The 15,915-nt window shown below is 45.2% G+C and overlaps 1 protein-coding gene across 2 annotated transcripts in view; it reads right to left on the bottom strand.

Annotated features, from left to right (window-relative positions):
* The window catches only part of GAD1 (glutamate decarboxylase 1), a 130,128-nt gene that overhangs the window by 30,565 nt on the left and 83,648 nt on the right, over positions 1 to 15,915 (bottom strand). For both annotated transcript variants that reach the window (XM_075317315.1, XM_075317316.1), the window contains exon 6: positions 4,413 to 4,503. In XM_075317315.1, coding sequence (XP_075173430.1) covers positions 4,413 to 4,503 — 91 coding nt within the window. The remainder of the gene's footprint in view (positions 1 to 4,412; positions 4,504 to 15,915) is intronic.

Genomic DNA, 15,915 nt, shown 5'->3' with positions numbered 1-15,915 from the left:
CCTACATTTCATTAGTATTTGGTACTATTGCCCTTACACTGTATGATTTGGGTGAAGTGTTTTGGATTTGCTTCCACAAGCTACTCACAATAGTTGGTGGAATTTGGGCCCATTCCTCCTGACAGAACTGGTGTATCTGAGCCATGTTTGTAGGTCGCCTTGCTCACACTGGCCTTTTCAGCTTTGCCCATAAATTTTTAATATGATCGAGATCAGGGTGTTGTGATGGCCACTCCAAAACATTGACTTTGTTATCCTTAAGCCACTTTGTAACCAGTTTAGCATTATGCTTCGGGTCATTGTCCATTTGGAAGACTTATTTCCGCCCAAGCTTTAAGTTCCTGGCTGATGTCTTTGGATGTTGCTTCAGTATTGCCACATGATCTTCTTTCCTCACGATGTCATCTATGTTGTGAAGTGCACCAGTCCCTCCTGCAGGAAAACAACCCCACAACATGATGCTGCCACCCCTGTGTTTCACAGTTGGGATGGTGTTCTTAGGCTTCAAAGCTTCTTCTTTTTTCCTCCATACATAACGATGGACATTATGGCCAAACAGTTCAATTTTAGTTTCACCAGACCACAGGACATGTCTCCAAAAATTAAGCTCTTTGTTCCTGTGTGCATTTGCAAACATTAATATGGGCTTTTTTATGTTTCTTTTGTAGTAATGTCTTCTTCCTGGCAGAGTGGCCTTTCAGCCCATGTTGATACACTACTTGTTCCACTGTGAATAATGACACAATCTTAACAGCTTCCGCCAGCATCTTCACAAGGTCTTTTGCTTTTGTTCTTGGGTTGATATGCACATGTCTGACCAAAGCACATTCATCTCTGGTACACAGAACCCGTCTCCTTCCTGAGCGGTATGATGTATGGACATTCCCATCTTGTTTGTACTTGTGTATAATTGTTTGTACAGATGAATGAGGCATGAAGATGAACCTTCAGGTATCTGGAAATTGCACCCAAGGACAAACTAGACTTGTGCAAGTCCAAGATTATCTTCCTGAGATCTTGGCTGATTTCTTTTGACTTTTCCATGATGCTACACAAAGAAGCAGTGTGTTTCAGGTGTGCATTAAAACACATCCACATGTGTGTCTCTAATTTACTCAGATGTTGCCAATAAACCTATCAGACACTTCCAAAGACATGACATCATCATATAGGCTGTCCCATATTGTTTAAAGGCATAGTACTCTTCGTGTATGTAAACTTTTGACTTAGAAAAATGCCTTAAAACATTCTCTCTCGTTATTCTGGCATTTGGCAAATATAAATAATTTTGGTCCCTAATTGACCTTAAACGGGAAAGGTGTGTTCTGATTTCAAGTCAGATAGTGAGAAAAACCTGCAGATGTGTCTTTTTAGATAGTGTAACCTTCTGGTTTCAACTGTATCTATCTATCTATCTATCTATCTCTCAATCTATCTCTCAATCTATCTATCTATCTATCTATCTATCTATCTATCTATCTATCTATCTGTCTATCTATCTATCTATCACTCCCTGAGGAAGCAACTAGCGAAACGCGGGTTGGGGTGTGTGGCAGAAGCTGCTGGATGACTCCTAACATTATGACTTTGGGTCTGGTTTATTTAAACCACTTGGTTTTCACTCTATGCACTTTTTGCATTTATTGGTCTGCCTTTATTCTGGCCATATCTCTGCCTTTATGATTATCTTACATGTGCTAGATACTGAATTAAATTAATTTTTATTGTCTTGGCTCTTAGCCTTCAGTTGAATATACTCTAGGTATCTACATTTTTCCATTCAGATTCTGTGGCCCATTTAGGAGCTGGATTCATTATCTAGACTCTCATCTTATATTTTGTATTATGTTTGGAGTCCTCCTGCTTCCTTTACTTATCTTCCTCTTTATTATGTCCATGTTCTGGGTTGTTTTTAATATTTTGCATTTTTTTATTTGAATTCTGTTTGGTATTCATTTAATGTTAACTACTATTATTGGAGTATATTTTTGGGGTATTATACCATTATTCAGCAGCTAAATGTACTTATGAGTACATTGGGGAAGATTCCTCAGCAGGCAGACATTACACATTTACTCTAATTTTGGGTGAAGGTTGTTTTAAATGTTAAACACATTATTGCAGTTAACATTTCCTGGTTATGCAGGGTTTTTTTTGTTAGGTTTTGTATAAAACTGTGTCAGGGATAAAGTTCTAATGGTAAATGAGCGCCTTTTATTTCTATCATATCCACTTTCTTTGCAGACTGTACAAAAATCAATACACAATTTAAAAATGCCGACAGCTGTATTGTGCGAATGACTGTGCTCGCTCTCAGATTATGTGCAAAATGCTATATACTACTATGTATATATCTAGAATGTACCGTAGATGCACATCCATAAAACAATGCAAAGTCACCAGCTACCTGATTTGTCATTTCTTGGATTCTAAATGATCAATATACCATAGCGTTGTTGGATCCATTCTTCTTTACTGATTATTTTTTTTATACATCTTTATATCAAAATAAATATTGAACTCCAATTTTCCTGCACAGTTATATGATAACTTTGTAACTTCCTGCAGTCACCACTAGGGGGAGCTTATTAGCGCCATGAATATTGTGACATCATTGAGTTCATTGGTAAACAGTATGCAATAAGCTCCTTTGCTCCCTCTAGTGGACGCTGCAGGAAAACAAAATGTTAATATTTATCATGGTGTCTATGTAACAGATTAAAAGCACTCTATCATAGAAACTAAACTTTAGCCTCCATAATGACATACTAAGATGGATCTGTTTCCATACAAATCAATATTATTTTAAAGGGTGGACTAAAAAGTGCCCCATTCAATCAGACTAGGCACTGTATTTAATATCAAACCTATGATTTAGAACAGTTCTGACCAAAATTTAGTAATATCTGACCACAGCATATTATTTTAAAACCATCTTTTTGGCTGATGCTCTGCTATAGGGTAAATTCTGTGCTCCATCATTGACTTTTATGGTTATATTTAGGAATAAGCAAGAAAGGGGGTTTAAAGGGAGTTGGACTAATTTCACATTGATAACCTATCCAAATGGGAATCTGTCAGGTGATCTGTCAGATGATTTTGTTGTACAATACTAATGTTATCTTTAAATAGGGCTTAAAGAGACCTTTCAGGATCAGTAAGTTTTATTGCTCTACCTTCTCTTTTTACCTTGTTGTAAGCTCCATAGAATTCAGTGTGACATAGTAACTAATCAAGCATATGTAAATGCAAACTATATGCCCTGCTCCCTCCTCTCACCTTTCAGTGCTGGCATCATTGATAGTAAATCTGAACTGAATCTGCACTGCTGCCCCCACCCATACTCCCTCCCACCTCTCAACAGTGATAATGAATGCAATGGGAGGTGGGTGGGGAGAGCAATGAATGGGAATATGCAAATTGTATTTACATATACTTGACTAGTGTGTAAGTGACACTGAATTCTATGGAGCTTACAGTAAGATAACAGGATAAGGTAGAGCTATAAAACTTACTGATCCTGAAAGGTCTCCTTAAGCCCTATTTACGATAACATTGAGGAGTTTAACGATCAACGAGAGAGAGAGAGAGAGAGCAAGATCTGAATGTGCAGGGAGCAGGGAGCCGGCGTCTGGCAGCCTGCGGTAAACTGTAACCAAGGTAAATATCGGGTAACCAAGTGAAGCCCTTTGCTTGGTTACCCGATATTTACCTTGGTTACTACTGTCCGCCGCACTCAGGCTGTCAGTGCCGGCTCCCTGCTCCCTGCACAAGTAGCCGGAGTACACATCGGGTAAATGAGCAAAGCGGTTTGCCTATTAACCCGATGTGTACTCTGGCTAGGAGTGCAGGGAGCCAGCACTAAGCGGTGTGCGCTGGTAACTAAGGTAAATATCGGGTAACCAAGCGCATGGTTACCCGATATTTACCTTAGTTACCAAGCGCAGCATCGCTTCCATGCATCGCTGCTGGCTGGGGGCTGGTCACTGGTGAGATCTGCCTGATTGACAGCTCACCAGCGACCATGTAGCGACGCACCAGCGATCCTGACACTGGTGGGATCGCTGGAGCATTGCTAAAGTGTGACGGTACCCTTACAGTGACCAGCCATCTGGATAGCCTATCAATGTGAGATCATTGGAGGTCTGACCCCCACCGATCAGCTTTTATAAGCTCTGCTAGATACTGCAAAATAGCTCATTCTTTTATATTGGAGCTGATCTTGAGTACTCTGGATAGTGGAGCTGTGAGTACAGCTTAGCTCCATGTAGACTATGCTGCTGGATCTGATAATGATTCATTGTATCAATATTGATAAACAAAAGCAAAAATGAAATGCAAAATGCCTTTCTTAAAATTTTGTATTCATGAAATAACCAACAACCAAAGTAAATGTAATTTAGGTAACTTACATATTTGTATTTGCTGTTGAAGTCAACCATTCCCCAGCCAATCCGATCATATCCAATCCAGTTGACAGCTGATTGAAAAAGCGGGGATGACCTATGAAGAGAGTAATAATATGTTACAAATTTAGTTATAATAATTACAGAAACTTAAAAGGGAACTTATGTTGAAAATGGTATCTGATCTGCATGCGAGATGTAATAGGCAAGAGGAGCTGAGCAAATTGATATATATATATTGATTAGAGTTGAGCGCGGTTCGTGGTTCGTGGTTCTCCAGTTCGCGGCTCGAGTGATTTTGGGGCATGTTCTAGATCGAACTAGAACTCGAGCTTTTTGCAAAAGCTCGGTAGTTCTAGAAACGTTCGAGAACGGTTCTAGCAGCCAAAAAACAGCTAAATCATAGCTTGGTTTCTGCTGTAATAGTGTAAGTCACTCTGTGAATCAAACTATTATCACATTTCAGTGTATAGTGTGCGTGAACAGCGCCTTCAGATCACTGCTGTTTCTATAATGGCGATCGCCATTTTTTTTTTTTTTTTTTCTTGTCTTCCTTCCCTAAGCGCGCGCGTCTTGTGGGGCGGGCCAGCATGTCAGCCAATCCCAGACACACACACAGCTAAGTGGACTTTGAGCCAGAGAAGCAACGGCATGTGTGATAGGATCTGCATGTCACATGTCCCTGCATTATAAAACCGGACATTTTCTTCACGGACGCCATTATCTGCCTTCTGCGTCTTTGGTGTCAGACATCACTGTCGCAGCTCCGTCTTCCTGAGTCCTATAGCCGATACAGCTGTATGCGCTGCATACACAGCGTTAGACAGCTTAGGGAGAGCACTTTATAGCAGTCCTTTTAAGGGCTCCAACCGGCAGGGTCAGAGAGCCATAGGTGACAGGTCCTGCAAACAGCAACAGCGTCTGTGTAGCCCAGGTCAGGGATTTCCTACCTGCATTTCACCATTAGGAGGGAATAGAAAGGCAGTCTTCCATTCCTCTACCCAGAGCACCACAATCCTGCCACTGTACCCTCTTGTCCTCTGCACACTCCAACTGATAACTAAGCCATTATACTAGCAAACACTCAGTGTACCTAGTGGCATCCTATACGTGGCTATTGGACTTTGCTATAGTCCCACTAGTGCAAAGACATTTGCAGAGCGCGTCTGCCTGCATTGCACACTACAACTCATTCTAACCAAGCCATTATACTAGCAAACACTCAGTGTACCTAGTGGCATCCTATACGTGGCTATTGGACTTTGCTATAGTCCCACTAGTGCAAAGACATTTGCAGAGCGCGTCTGCCTGCGTTGCACACTACAACTCATTCTAACCAAGCCATTATACTAGCAAACACTCAGTGTACCTAGTGGCATCCTATACGTGGCTATTGGACTTTGCTATAGTCCCACTAGTGCAAAGACATTTGCAGAGCGCGTCTGCCTGCGTTGCACACTACAACTCATTCTAACCAAGCCATTATACTAGCAAACACTCAGTGTACCTAGTGGCATCCTATACGTGGCTATTGGACTTTGCTATAGTCCCACTAGTGCAAAGACATTTGCAGAGCGCGTCTGCCTGCGTTGCACACTACAACTCATTCTAACCAAGCCATTATACTAGCAAACACTCAGTGTACCTAGTGGCATCCTATACGTGGCTATTGGACTTTGCTATAGTCCCACTAGTGCAAAGACATTTGCAGAGCGCGTCTGCCTGCGTTGCACACTACAACTCATTCTAACCAAGCCATTATACTAGCAAACACTCAGTGTACCTAGTGGCATCCTATACGTGGCTATTGGACTTTGCTATAGTCCCACTAGTGCAAAGACATTTGCAGAGCGCGTCTGCCTGCGTTGCACACTACAACTCATTCTAACCAAGCCATTATACTAGCAAACACTCAGTGTACCTAGTGGCATCCTATACGTGGCTATTGGACTTTGCTATAGTCCCACTAGTGCAAAGACATTTGCAGAGCGCGTCTGCCTGCGTTGCACACTACAACTCATTCTAACCAAGCCATTATACTAGCAAACACTCAGTGTACCTAGTGGCATCCTATACGTGGCTATTGGACTTTGCTATAGTCCCACTAGTGCAAAGACATTTGCAGAGCGCGTCTGCCTGCGTTGCACACTACAACTCATTCTAACCAAGCCATTATACTAGCAAACACTCAGTGTACCTAGTGGCATCCTATACGTGGCTATTGGACTTTGCTATAGTCCCACTAGTGCAAAGACATTTGCAGAGCGCGTCTGCCTGCATTGCACACTACAACTCATTCTAACCAAGCCATTATACTAGCAAACACTCAGTGTACCTAGTGGCATCCTATACGTGGCTATTGGACTTTGCTATAGTCCCACTAGTGCAAAGACATTTGCAGAGCGCGTCTGCCTGCGTTGCACACTACAACTCATTCTAACCAAGCCATTATACTAGCAAACACTCAGTGTACCTAGTGGCATCCTATACGTGGCTATTGGACTTTGCTATAGTCCCACTAGTGCAAAGACATTTGCAGAGCGCGTCTGCCTGCGTTGCACACTACAACTCATTCTAACCAAGCCATTATACTAGCAAACACTCAGTGTACCTAGTGGCATCCTATACGTGGCTATTGGACTTTGCTATAGTCCCACTAGTGCAAAGACATTTGCAGAGCGCGTCTGCCTGCGTTGCACACTACAACTCATTCTAACCAAGCCATTATACTAGCAAACACTCAGTGTACCTAGTGGCATCCTATACGTGGCTATTGGACTTTGCTATAGTCCCACTAGTGCAAAGACATTTGCAGAGCGCGTCTGCCTGCGTTGCACACTACAACTCATTCTAACCAAGCCATTATACTAGCAAACACTCAGTGTACCTAGTGGCATCCTATACGTGGCTATTGGACTTTGCTATAGTCCCACTAGTGCAAAGACATTTGCAGAGCGCGTCTGCTGCGTTGCACACTACAACTCATTCTAACCAAGCCATTATACTAGCAAACACTCAGTGTACCTAGTGGCATCCTATACGTGGCTATTGGACTTTGCTATAGTCCCACTAGTGCAAAGACATTTGCAGAGCGCGTCTGCCTGCGTTGCACACTACAACTCATTCTAACCAAGCCATTATACTAGCAAACACTCAGTGTACCTAGTGGCATCCTATACGTGGCTATTGGACTTTGCTATAGTCCCACTAGTGCAAAGACATTTGCAGAGCGCGTCTGCCTGCGTTGCACACTACAACTCATTCTAACCAAGCCATTATACTAGCAAACACTCAGTGTACCTAGTGGCATCCTATACGTGGCTATTGGACTTTGCTATAGTCCCACTAGTGCAAAGACATTTGCAGAGCGCGTCTGCCTGCGTTGCACACTACAACTCATTCTAACCAAGCCATTATACTAGCAAACACTCAGTGTACCTAGTGGCATCCTATACGTGGCTATTGGACTTTGCTATAGTCCCACTAGTGCAAAGACATTTGCAGAGCGCGTCTGCCTGCGTTGCACACTACAACTCATTCTAACCAAGCCATTATACTAGCAAACACTCAGTGTACCTAGTGGCATCCTATACGTGGCTATTGGACTTTGCTATAGTCCCACTAGTGCAAAGACATTTGCAGAGCGCGTCTGCCTGCGTTGCACACTACAACTCATTCTAACCAAGCCATTATACTAGCAAACACTCAGTGTACCTAGTGGCATCCTATACGTGGCTATTGGACTTTGCTATAGTCCCACTAGTGCAAAGACATTTGCAGAGCGCGTCTGCCTGCGTTGCACACTACAACTCATTCTAACCAAGCCATTATACTAGCAAACACTCAGTGTACCTAGTGGCATCCTATACGTGGCTATTGGACTTTGCTATAGTCCCACTAGTGCAAAGACATTTGCAGAGCGCGTCTGCCTGCGTTGCACACTACAACTCATTCTAACCAAGCCATTATACTAGCAAACACTCAGTGTACCTAGTGGCATCCTATACGTGGCTATTGGACTTTGCTATAGTCCCACTAGTGCAAAGACATTTGCAGAGCGCGTCTGCCTGCGTTGCACACTACAACTCATTCTAACCAAGCCATTATACTAGCAAACACTCAGTGTACCTAGTGGCATCCTATACGTGGCTATTGGACTTTGCTATAGTCCCACTAGTGCAAAGACATTTGCAGAGCGCGTCTGCCTGCGTTGCACACTACAACTCATTCTAACCAAGCCATTATACTAGCAAACACTCAGTGTACCTAGTGGCATCCTATACGTGGCTATTGGACTTTGCTATAGTCCCACTAGTGCAAAGACATTTGCAGAGCGCGTCTGCCTGCGTTGCACACTACAACTCATTCTAACCAAGCCATTATACTAGCAAACACTCAGTGTACCTAGTGGCATCCTATACGTGGCTATTGGACTTTGCTATAGTCCCACTAGTGCAAAGACATTTGCAGAGCGCGTCTGCCTGCGTTGCACACTACAACTCATTCTAACCAAGCCATTATACTAGCAAACACTCAGTGTACCTAGTGGCATCCTATACGTGGCTATTGGACTTTGCTATAGTCCCACTAGTGCAAAGACATTTGCAGAGCGCGTCTGCCTGCGTTGCACACTACAACTCATTCTAACCAAGCCATTATACTAGCAAACACTCAGTGTACCTAGTGGCATCCTATACGTGGCTATTGGACTTTGCTATAGTCCCACTAGTGCAAAGACATTTGCAGAGCGCGTCTGCCTGCGTTGCACACTACAACTCATTCTAACCAAGCCATTATACGTAGCAAACACTCAGTGTACCTAGTGGCATCCTATACGTGGCTATTGGACTTTGCTATAGTCCCACTAGTGCAAAGACATTTGCAGAGCGCGTCTGCCTGCGTTGCACACTACAACTCATTCTAACCAAGCCATTATACTAGCAAACACTCAGTGTACCTAGTGGCATCCTATACGTGGCTATTGGACTTTGCTATAGTCCCACTAGTGCAAAGACATTTGCAGAGCGCGTCTGCCTGCGTTGCACACTACAACTCATTCTAACCAAGCCATTATACTAGCAAACACTCAGTGTACCTAGTGGCATCCTATACGTGGCTATTGGACTTTGCTATAGTCCCACTAGTGCAAAGACATTTGCAGAGCGCGTCTGCCTGCGTTGCACACTACAACTCATTCTAACCAAGCCATTATACTAGCAAACACTCAGTGTACCTAGTGGCATCCTATACGTGGCTATTGGACTTTGCTATAGTCCCACTAGTGCAAAGACATTTGCAGAGCGCGTCTGCCTGCGTTGCACACTACAACTCATTCTAACCAAGCCATTATACTAGCAAACACTCAGTGTACCTAGTGGCATCCTATACGTGGCTATTGGACTTTGCTATAGTCCCACTAGTGCAAAGACATTTGCAGAGCGCGTCTGCCTGCGTTGCACACTACAACTCATTCTAACCAAGCCATTATACTAGCAAACACTCAGTGTACCTAGTGGCATCCTATACGTGGCTATTGGACTTTGCTATAGTCCCACTAGTGCAAAGACATTTGCAGAGCGCGTCTGCCTGCGTTGCACACTACAACTCATTCTAACCAAGCCATTATACTAGCAAACACTCAGTGTACCTAGTGGCATCCTATACGTGGCTATTGGACTTTGCTATAGTCCCACTAGTGCAAAGACATTTGCAGAGCGCGTCTGCCTGCGTTGCACACTACAACTCATTCTAACCAAGCCATTATACTAGCAAACACTCAGTGTACCTAGTGGCATCCTATACGTGGCTATTGGACTTTGCTATAGTCCCACTAGTGCAAAGACATTTGCAGAGCGCGTCTGCCTGCGTTGCACACTACAACTCATTCTAACCAAGCCATTATACTAGCAAACACTCAGTGTACCTAGTGGCATCCTATACGTGGCTATTGGACTTTGCTATAGTCCCACTAGTGCAAAGACATTTGCAGAGCGCGTCTGCCTGCGTTGCACACTACAACTCATTCTAACCAAGCCATTATACTAGCAAACACTCAGTGTACCTAGTGGCATCCTATACGTGGCTATTGGACTTTGCTATAGTCCCACTAGTGCAAAGACATTTGCAGAGCGCGTCTGCCTGCGTTGCACACTACAACTCATTCTAACCAAGCCATTATACTAGCAAACACTCAGTGTACCTAGTGGCATCCTATACGTGGCTATTGGACTTTGCTATAGTCCCACTAGTGCAAAGACATTTGCAGAGCGCGTCTGCCTGCGTTGCACACTACAACTCATTCTAACCAAGCCATTATACTAGCAAACACTCAGTGTACCTAGTGGCATCCTATACGTGGCTATTGGACTTTGCTATAGTCCCACTAGTGCAAAGACATTTGCAGCACGTCTGCCTGCGTTGCACACTCCAACTAATTATAACTAAGTTGCATTGTCAGGGATATTTATTCTTTATTATTCTGCTGTTAATAAAGCTAGACCACCACTGCAATCTTCACCACCTCTCAATTTTTACTACCACATTTTCAGTCCACAATCTTGTCGCAATCAACATGAGTGGCAAAATGACAGATGCTGGTGGAAAGGGGAAGAGGCGTGGTGGAAAAGGCAAAAAAGGTTTTGTCCGTGGGGAAGGTGGCAAAGCTCCATTATCATCTGCTGAAGATAGACCATCTACCAGCAAAAGTAAGATGTCTACTACTTACCGTGGACAATCCGATGTGCTCCCTTTTTTACGGACACGAACAACAGGAAGAAAGGTAGATGATGGGCAAAAAAGGAAAATGCTTGAATGGATCTCAAGTGGTCCAACAAGTGCCCTCTCAGCCACTTCAAGTACCGCATCCAAAAAACACCAGTCCTCTGAGTTGTCATCCCAATCACACTTGATTTCTCCCAGCTCTGAAGTCTCCATCAGCCCTGCACAGTATGGTGGAACTGAGATGGCTGAGTCTGCAGAGCTGTTCAGTCACACTATAGCCTGGGAATCAGAGGTCTGCTCCCAAGCTACAGTGAGTACAGAACAGGAAATGGTCTGCAGTGATGCCCAGAACCTTTGTGACTCAGATTCAGGCCGTGAGGACCAAGTTTCTGAGCATAATGTTGACCCTTTGTCACAAACTGTAACACCTGTGGTTATAGACAATGAGGAACATACTGATGAAGATGAGACGCAGATACCCGATTGGGATGACAACTTAAATATTCCGTCAGGGCAAGAAGAGGCTCGGTCTGAGGGGGAGGGGAGTGCAAACACAACAATTGATGATGACGTTCTAGATCCCACCTACTGTCAACCCCCAGTCAGGCACTCGAGGAGGTCAACAGAGGCGGTGGAGGAGGATGCAACCGACGACGAAGTTACCTTGCGCCTTCCTGGACAGAGTCGGAGCACTGGTAGCACGTCTACAACTGCATCCTCAGCCACCACTCTGCCTATGAGCATTATTCGGGGTGGATCAACAGGTCGCATGGCCTCTAAGCCTTGCCTAGCCTGGTCCTTTTTTCACATCGAAAAAGATCGCCCAACTCATGTGATATGTAACATTTGTCATGATTCTCTTAGTAGAGGTCAAAAGCTCAGCAGTTTGACAACTTCTTCCATGAATCGTCACATGAATAAATATCATAAGTCCCGGTGGGAAGCTCACCGTGCTGCAATGCGGCCTAGCGGAGCGAACCATCCACCGCCCGCCCCTTCCACTGCATCCGCGCGCTCTTCATCTTCTAGGACTGTGGGGACAGCTGCCACACCTGTTTTTCCACGCAAAACTTCCACCACTGTAACCGCAACAGGCAGTTTGCTTGTAAGGTCGTCAGTTGGTTTGGAAGGGGAAACAAGTGAGTGTGTACAGCTCTCTCAGACATCGATAGCACCAACGTTGGATGAAGGCAACATCATGTCTCCGCCTGCACTTTCCTCACAAACCTGCATTTTTCCAGGGACACCCTACTCAACACCGTCTACACACAGCAGCCAGATCTCTGTCCCTCAGATGTGGTCAAATAAAAGGCCACTTCCTCCGACCCATGACAAAGCTAAGAGGTTGACTCTATCCCTCTGTAAGCTGTTGGCTACCGAAATGCTGCCTTTCCGCCTAGTGGACACACAGGATTTTAGAGACCTTATGTCTGTCGCTGTGCCCCAGTACCAGATGCCTAGTCGCCACTACTTCTCTAAGAAAGGTGTGCCCGCGCTACACCAGCATGTCGCACACAACATCACCGCTTCCTTGAGAAACTCTGTGTGTGAACGGGTGCATTTCACCACCGATACTTGGACCAGTAAGCATGGACAGGGACGTTACATGTCGCTGACTGGGCACTGGGTAACTATGGTGATAGATGGTGAAGGGTCTGCTGCACAAGTCTTGCCGTCCCCACGACTTGTGTGTCAATCCTCTGTCTGTCCAAGTTCCGCCACTGCTTCTGCATCCTCCACCTCATCTGGGTCCTCCACCTCCGCCCCAAGCCTGCCTGGTCAGGCCACCAGCGTTCTCACTGCGCAGAAGGAATCACGCACCCCTCATTACTATGCTGGCAGCAGAGCGCAACGGCATCAGGCGGTCTTTAGCTTGACATGTCTTGGTAATAAGAGTCACACAGCTGAGGAGTTGTGGTCAGCTTTGCGGTCCGAGTTTAATAAATGGTTGTCTCCACTCAAACTGCAGCCTGGTAAGGCCGTGTGCGACAATGCTGCAAACCTGGGTGCGGCACTTCGCCTGGGCAAGGTGACACACGTACCTTGTATGGCTCACGTGTTGAACCTTGTCGTGCAGCAATTTTTAACACACTATCCCGGCCTAGATGGCCTTCTGAACAGGGCACGAAAACTGTCAGCTCACTTCCGCCGTTCAAGCGCCGCAGCAGAGCGACTTGCATCGCTCCAGAAGTCTTTCGGCCTGCCGGTTCATCGCCTGAAATGCGATGTGGCGACACGCTGGAATTCAACTCTCCACATGTTACAGCGACTGTGGCAGCACCGCAGAGCCCTGGTGCAATACGTCATGACGTATAGCCTGGGCCAACGAGATGCAGAGGTGGGGCAGATCACCCTGATGGAGTGGTCTCAGATCAAGGACCTATGCACCCTTCTGCACAGTTTCGACATGGCGACGAATATGTTTAGCGCTGACAATGCCATTATCAGCATGACGATTCCAGTCATTTACATGCTGGAGCACACGCTAAACACTATTCGGAGTCAGGGGGTGGGACAACATGAAGGGGAGGAACTACAGGAGGATTCATATGCGCAAGGGACAACAACATCACGAAGGTCCAGACGTTCATCATCACCAACGCAGCAGGCATGGGACCATGGGGGACAGGGATCGACAAGGGCGCATAGTAGCAGGCGAAATGTTGAGCAAGGTGCAGGAGAACATGAAGAAATGGAGGACGAACTGTCCATGGACATGGAAGACTCAGCGGATGAGGGAGACCTTGGTCAAATTTCAGTTGAAAGAGGTTGGGGTCAGATGTCAGAGGAAGAAAGAACGGGTAGCACCTCTATGCCACAAACACAGCATGGACTTGGTCCGCATGGCTGCGCAAGACACATGAGTGCCTTTTTGTTGCACTACCTCCAACATGACAGTCGTATTGTCAAAATTAGAAGTGATGATGACTACTGGATTGCCACACTATTAGATCCCCGGTACAAGTCCAAATTTTGTGACATAATTCCAGCCATAGAAAGGGACGCACGTATGCAGGAGTATCAGCAGAAGCTGTTACTAGATCTTAGCTCGGCTTTTCCACCAAACAACCGTGCAGGTGCAGGGAGTGAATCTCCCAGTTGTAACTTGACAAACATGGGACGGTCTCGTCATCTTCAACAGTCTACCCGTACCAGTAGGACCTTTTCTGGTGCCGGTAACAGCAATTTTATGGAATCTTTTCATAATTTTTTTAGACCCTCTTTTGCAAGGCCACCAGAGACAACAAGTCTGACACATAGTCAACGGCTGGAGAGGATGATACAGGAGTATCTCCAAATGAACATCGATGCCATGACTGTGCAACTGGAGCCTTGCTCCTTTTGGGCTTCAAACCTACAAAAATGGCCAGAGCTCGCAACTTACGCCTTGGAGATTTTGTCGTGTCCAGCTGCCAGCGTTGTCTCTGAACGTGTATTCAGTGCTGCTGGGTGTGTGCTGACAGATAAGCGCACGCGTCTGTCCAGTGACAATGTGGACAGACTGACGTTCATCAAAATGAACAAGTCATGGATCCAGAAGGAATTTACTACCCCTGTGTCATCCTGGGGAGAGTAAATGCTTGTGGATTTGGAATGTGCTTGATGCAAATCAAAACATCCTGTTTGCAACTAGGGCCCAAGTGCTGCCACTGATGGGGTGGGTGTCTGTGTGGCCCAATTTTTGGAAAAAAGGGAGACTCCGCTTGGAGTAACCCTTGCTTGCTGTGTTTTTAAAAGAAGCCAAGATGAACAGAGCTGGGATCAGGAAAGACTTTGCTACCTACCCCGGTGTCATCCTGGGGACGGCTAAGAATAGCGTATTTTTGAATGTGCTTGATGCAAATCAAAACATCCTGTTTGCAACTAGGGCCCAAGTGCTGCCACTGATGGGGTGGGTGTCTGTGTGGCCCAATTTTTGGAAAAAAGGGAGACTCCGCTTGGAGTAACCCTTGCTTACATTGTTTTTAAAAGAAGCCAAGATGAACAAGTCATGGGTCAGCAAAGACTTTGCTACCTACCCCGGTGTCATCCTGGGGACGGCTAAGAATAGCGTATTTTTGAATGTGCTTGATGCAAATCAAAACATCCTGTTTGCAACTAGGGCCCAAGTGCTGCCACTGATGGGGTGGGTGTCTGTGTGGCCCAATTTTTGGAAAAAAGGGAGACTCCGCTTGGAGTAACCCTTGCTTACATTGTTTTTAAAAGAAGCCAAGATGAACAAGTCATGGGTCAGCAAAGACTTTGCTACCTACCCCGGTGTCATCCTGGGGACGGCTAAGAATAGCGTATTTTTGAATGTGCTTGATGCAAATCAAAACATCCTGTTTGCAACTAGGGCCCAAGTGCTGCCACTGATGGGGTGGGTGTCTGTGTGGCCCAATTTTTGGAAAAAAGGGAGACTCCGCTTGGAGTAACCCTTGCTTACATTGTTTTTAAAAGAAGCCAAGATGAACAAGTCATGGGTCAGCAAAGACTTTGCTACCTACCCCAGTGTCATCCTGGGGACGGCTAAGAATAGCGTATTTTTGAATGTGCTTGATGCAAATCAAAACATCCTGTTTGCAACTAGGGCCCAAGTGCTGCCACTGATGGGGTGGGTGTCTGTGTGGCCCAATTTTTGGAAAAAAGGGAGACTCCGCTTGGAGTAACCCTTGCTTGCTGTGTTTTTAAAAGAAGCCAAGATGAACAGAGCTGGGATCAGGAAAGACTTTGCTACCTACCCCGGTGTCATCCTGTGGACGGCTAAGAATAGCGTATTTTTGAATGTGCTTGATGCAAATCAAAACAT

Source organism: Anomaloglossus baeobatrachus, chromosome 7, assembly GCF_048569485.1.
Source record: "Anomaloglossus baeobatrachus isolate aAnoBae1 chromosome 7, aAnoBae1.hap1, whole genome shotgun sequence".
NCBI classification, from domain to species: domain Eukaryota; kingdom Metazoa; phylum Chordata; class Amphibia; order Anura; family Aromobatidae; genus Anomaloglossus; species Anomaloglossus baeobatrachus.
The sequence above is the reverse complement of the archived record's forward strand: the minus strand, read 5'-3'. Positions and strand labels throughout refer to the sequence as shown.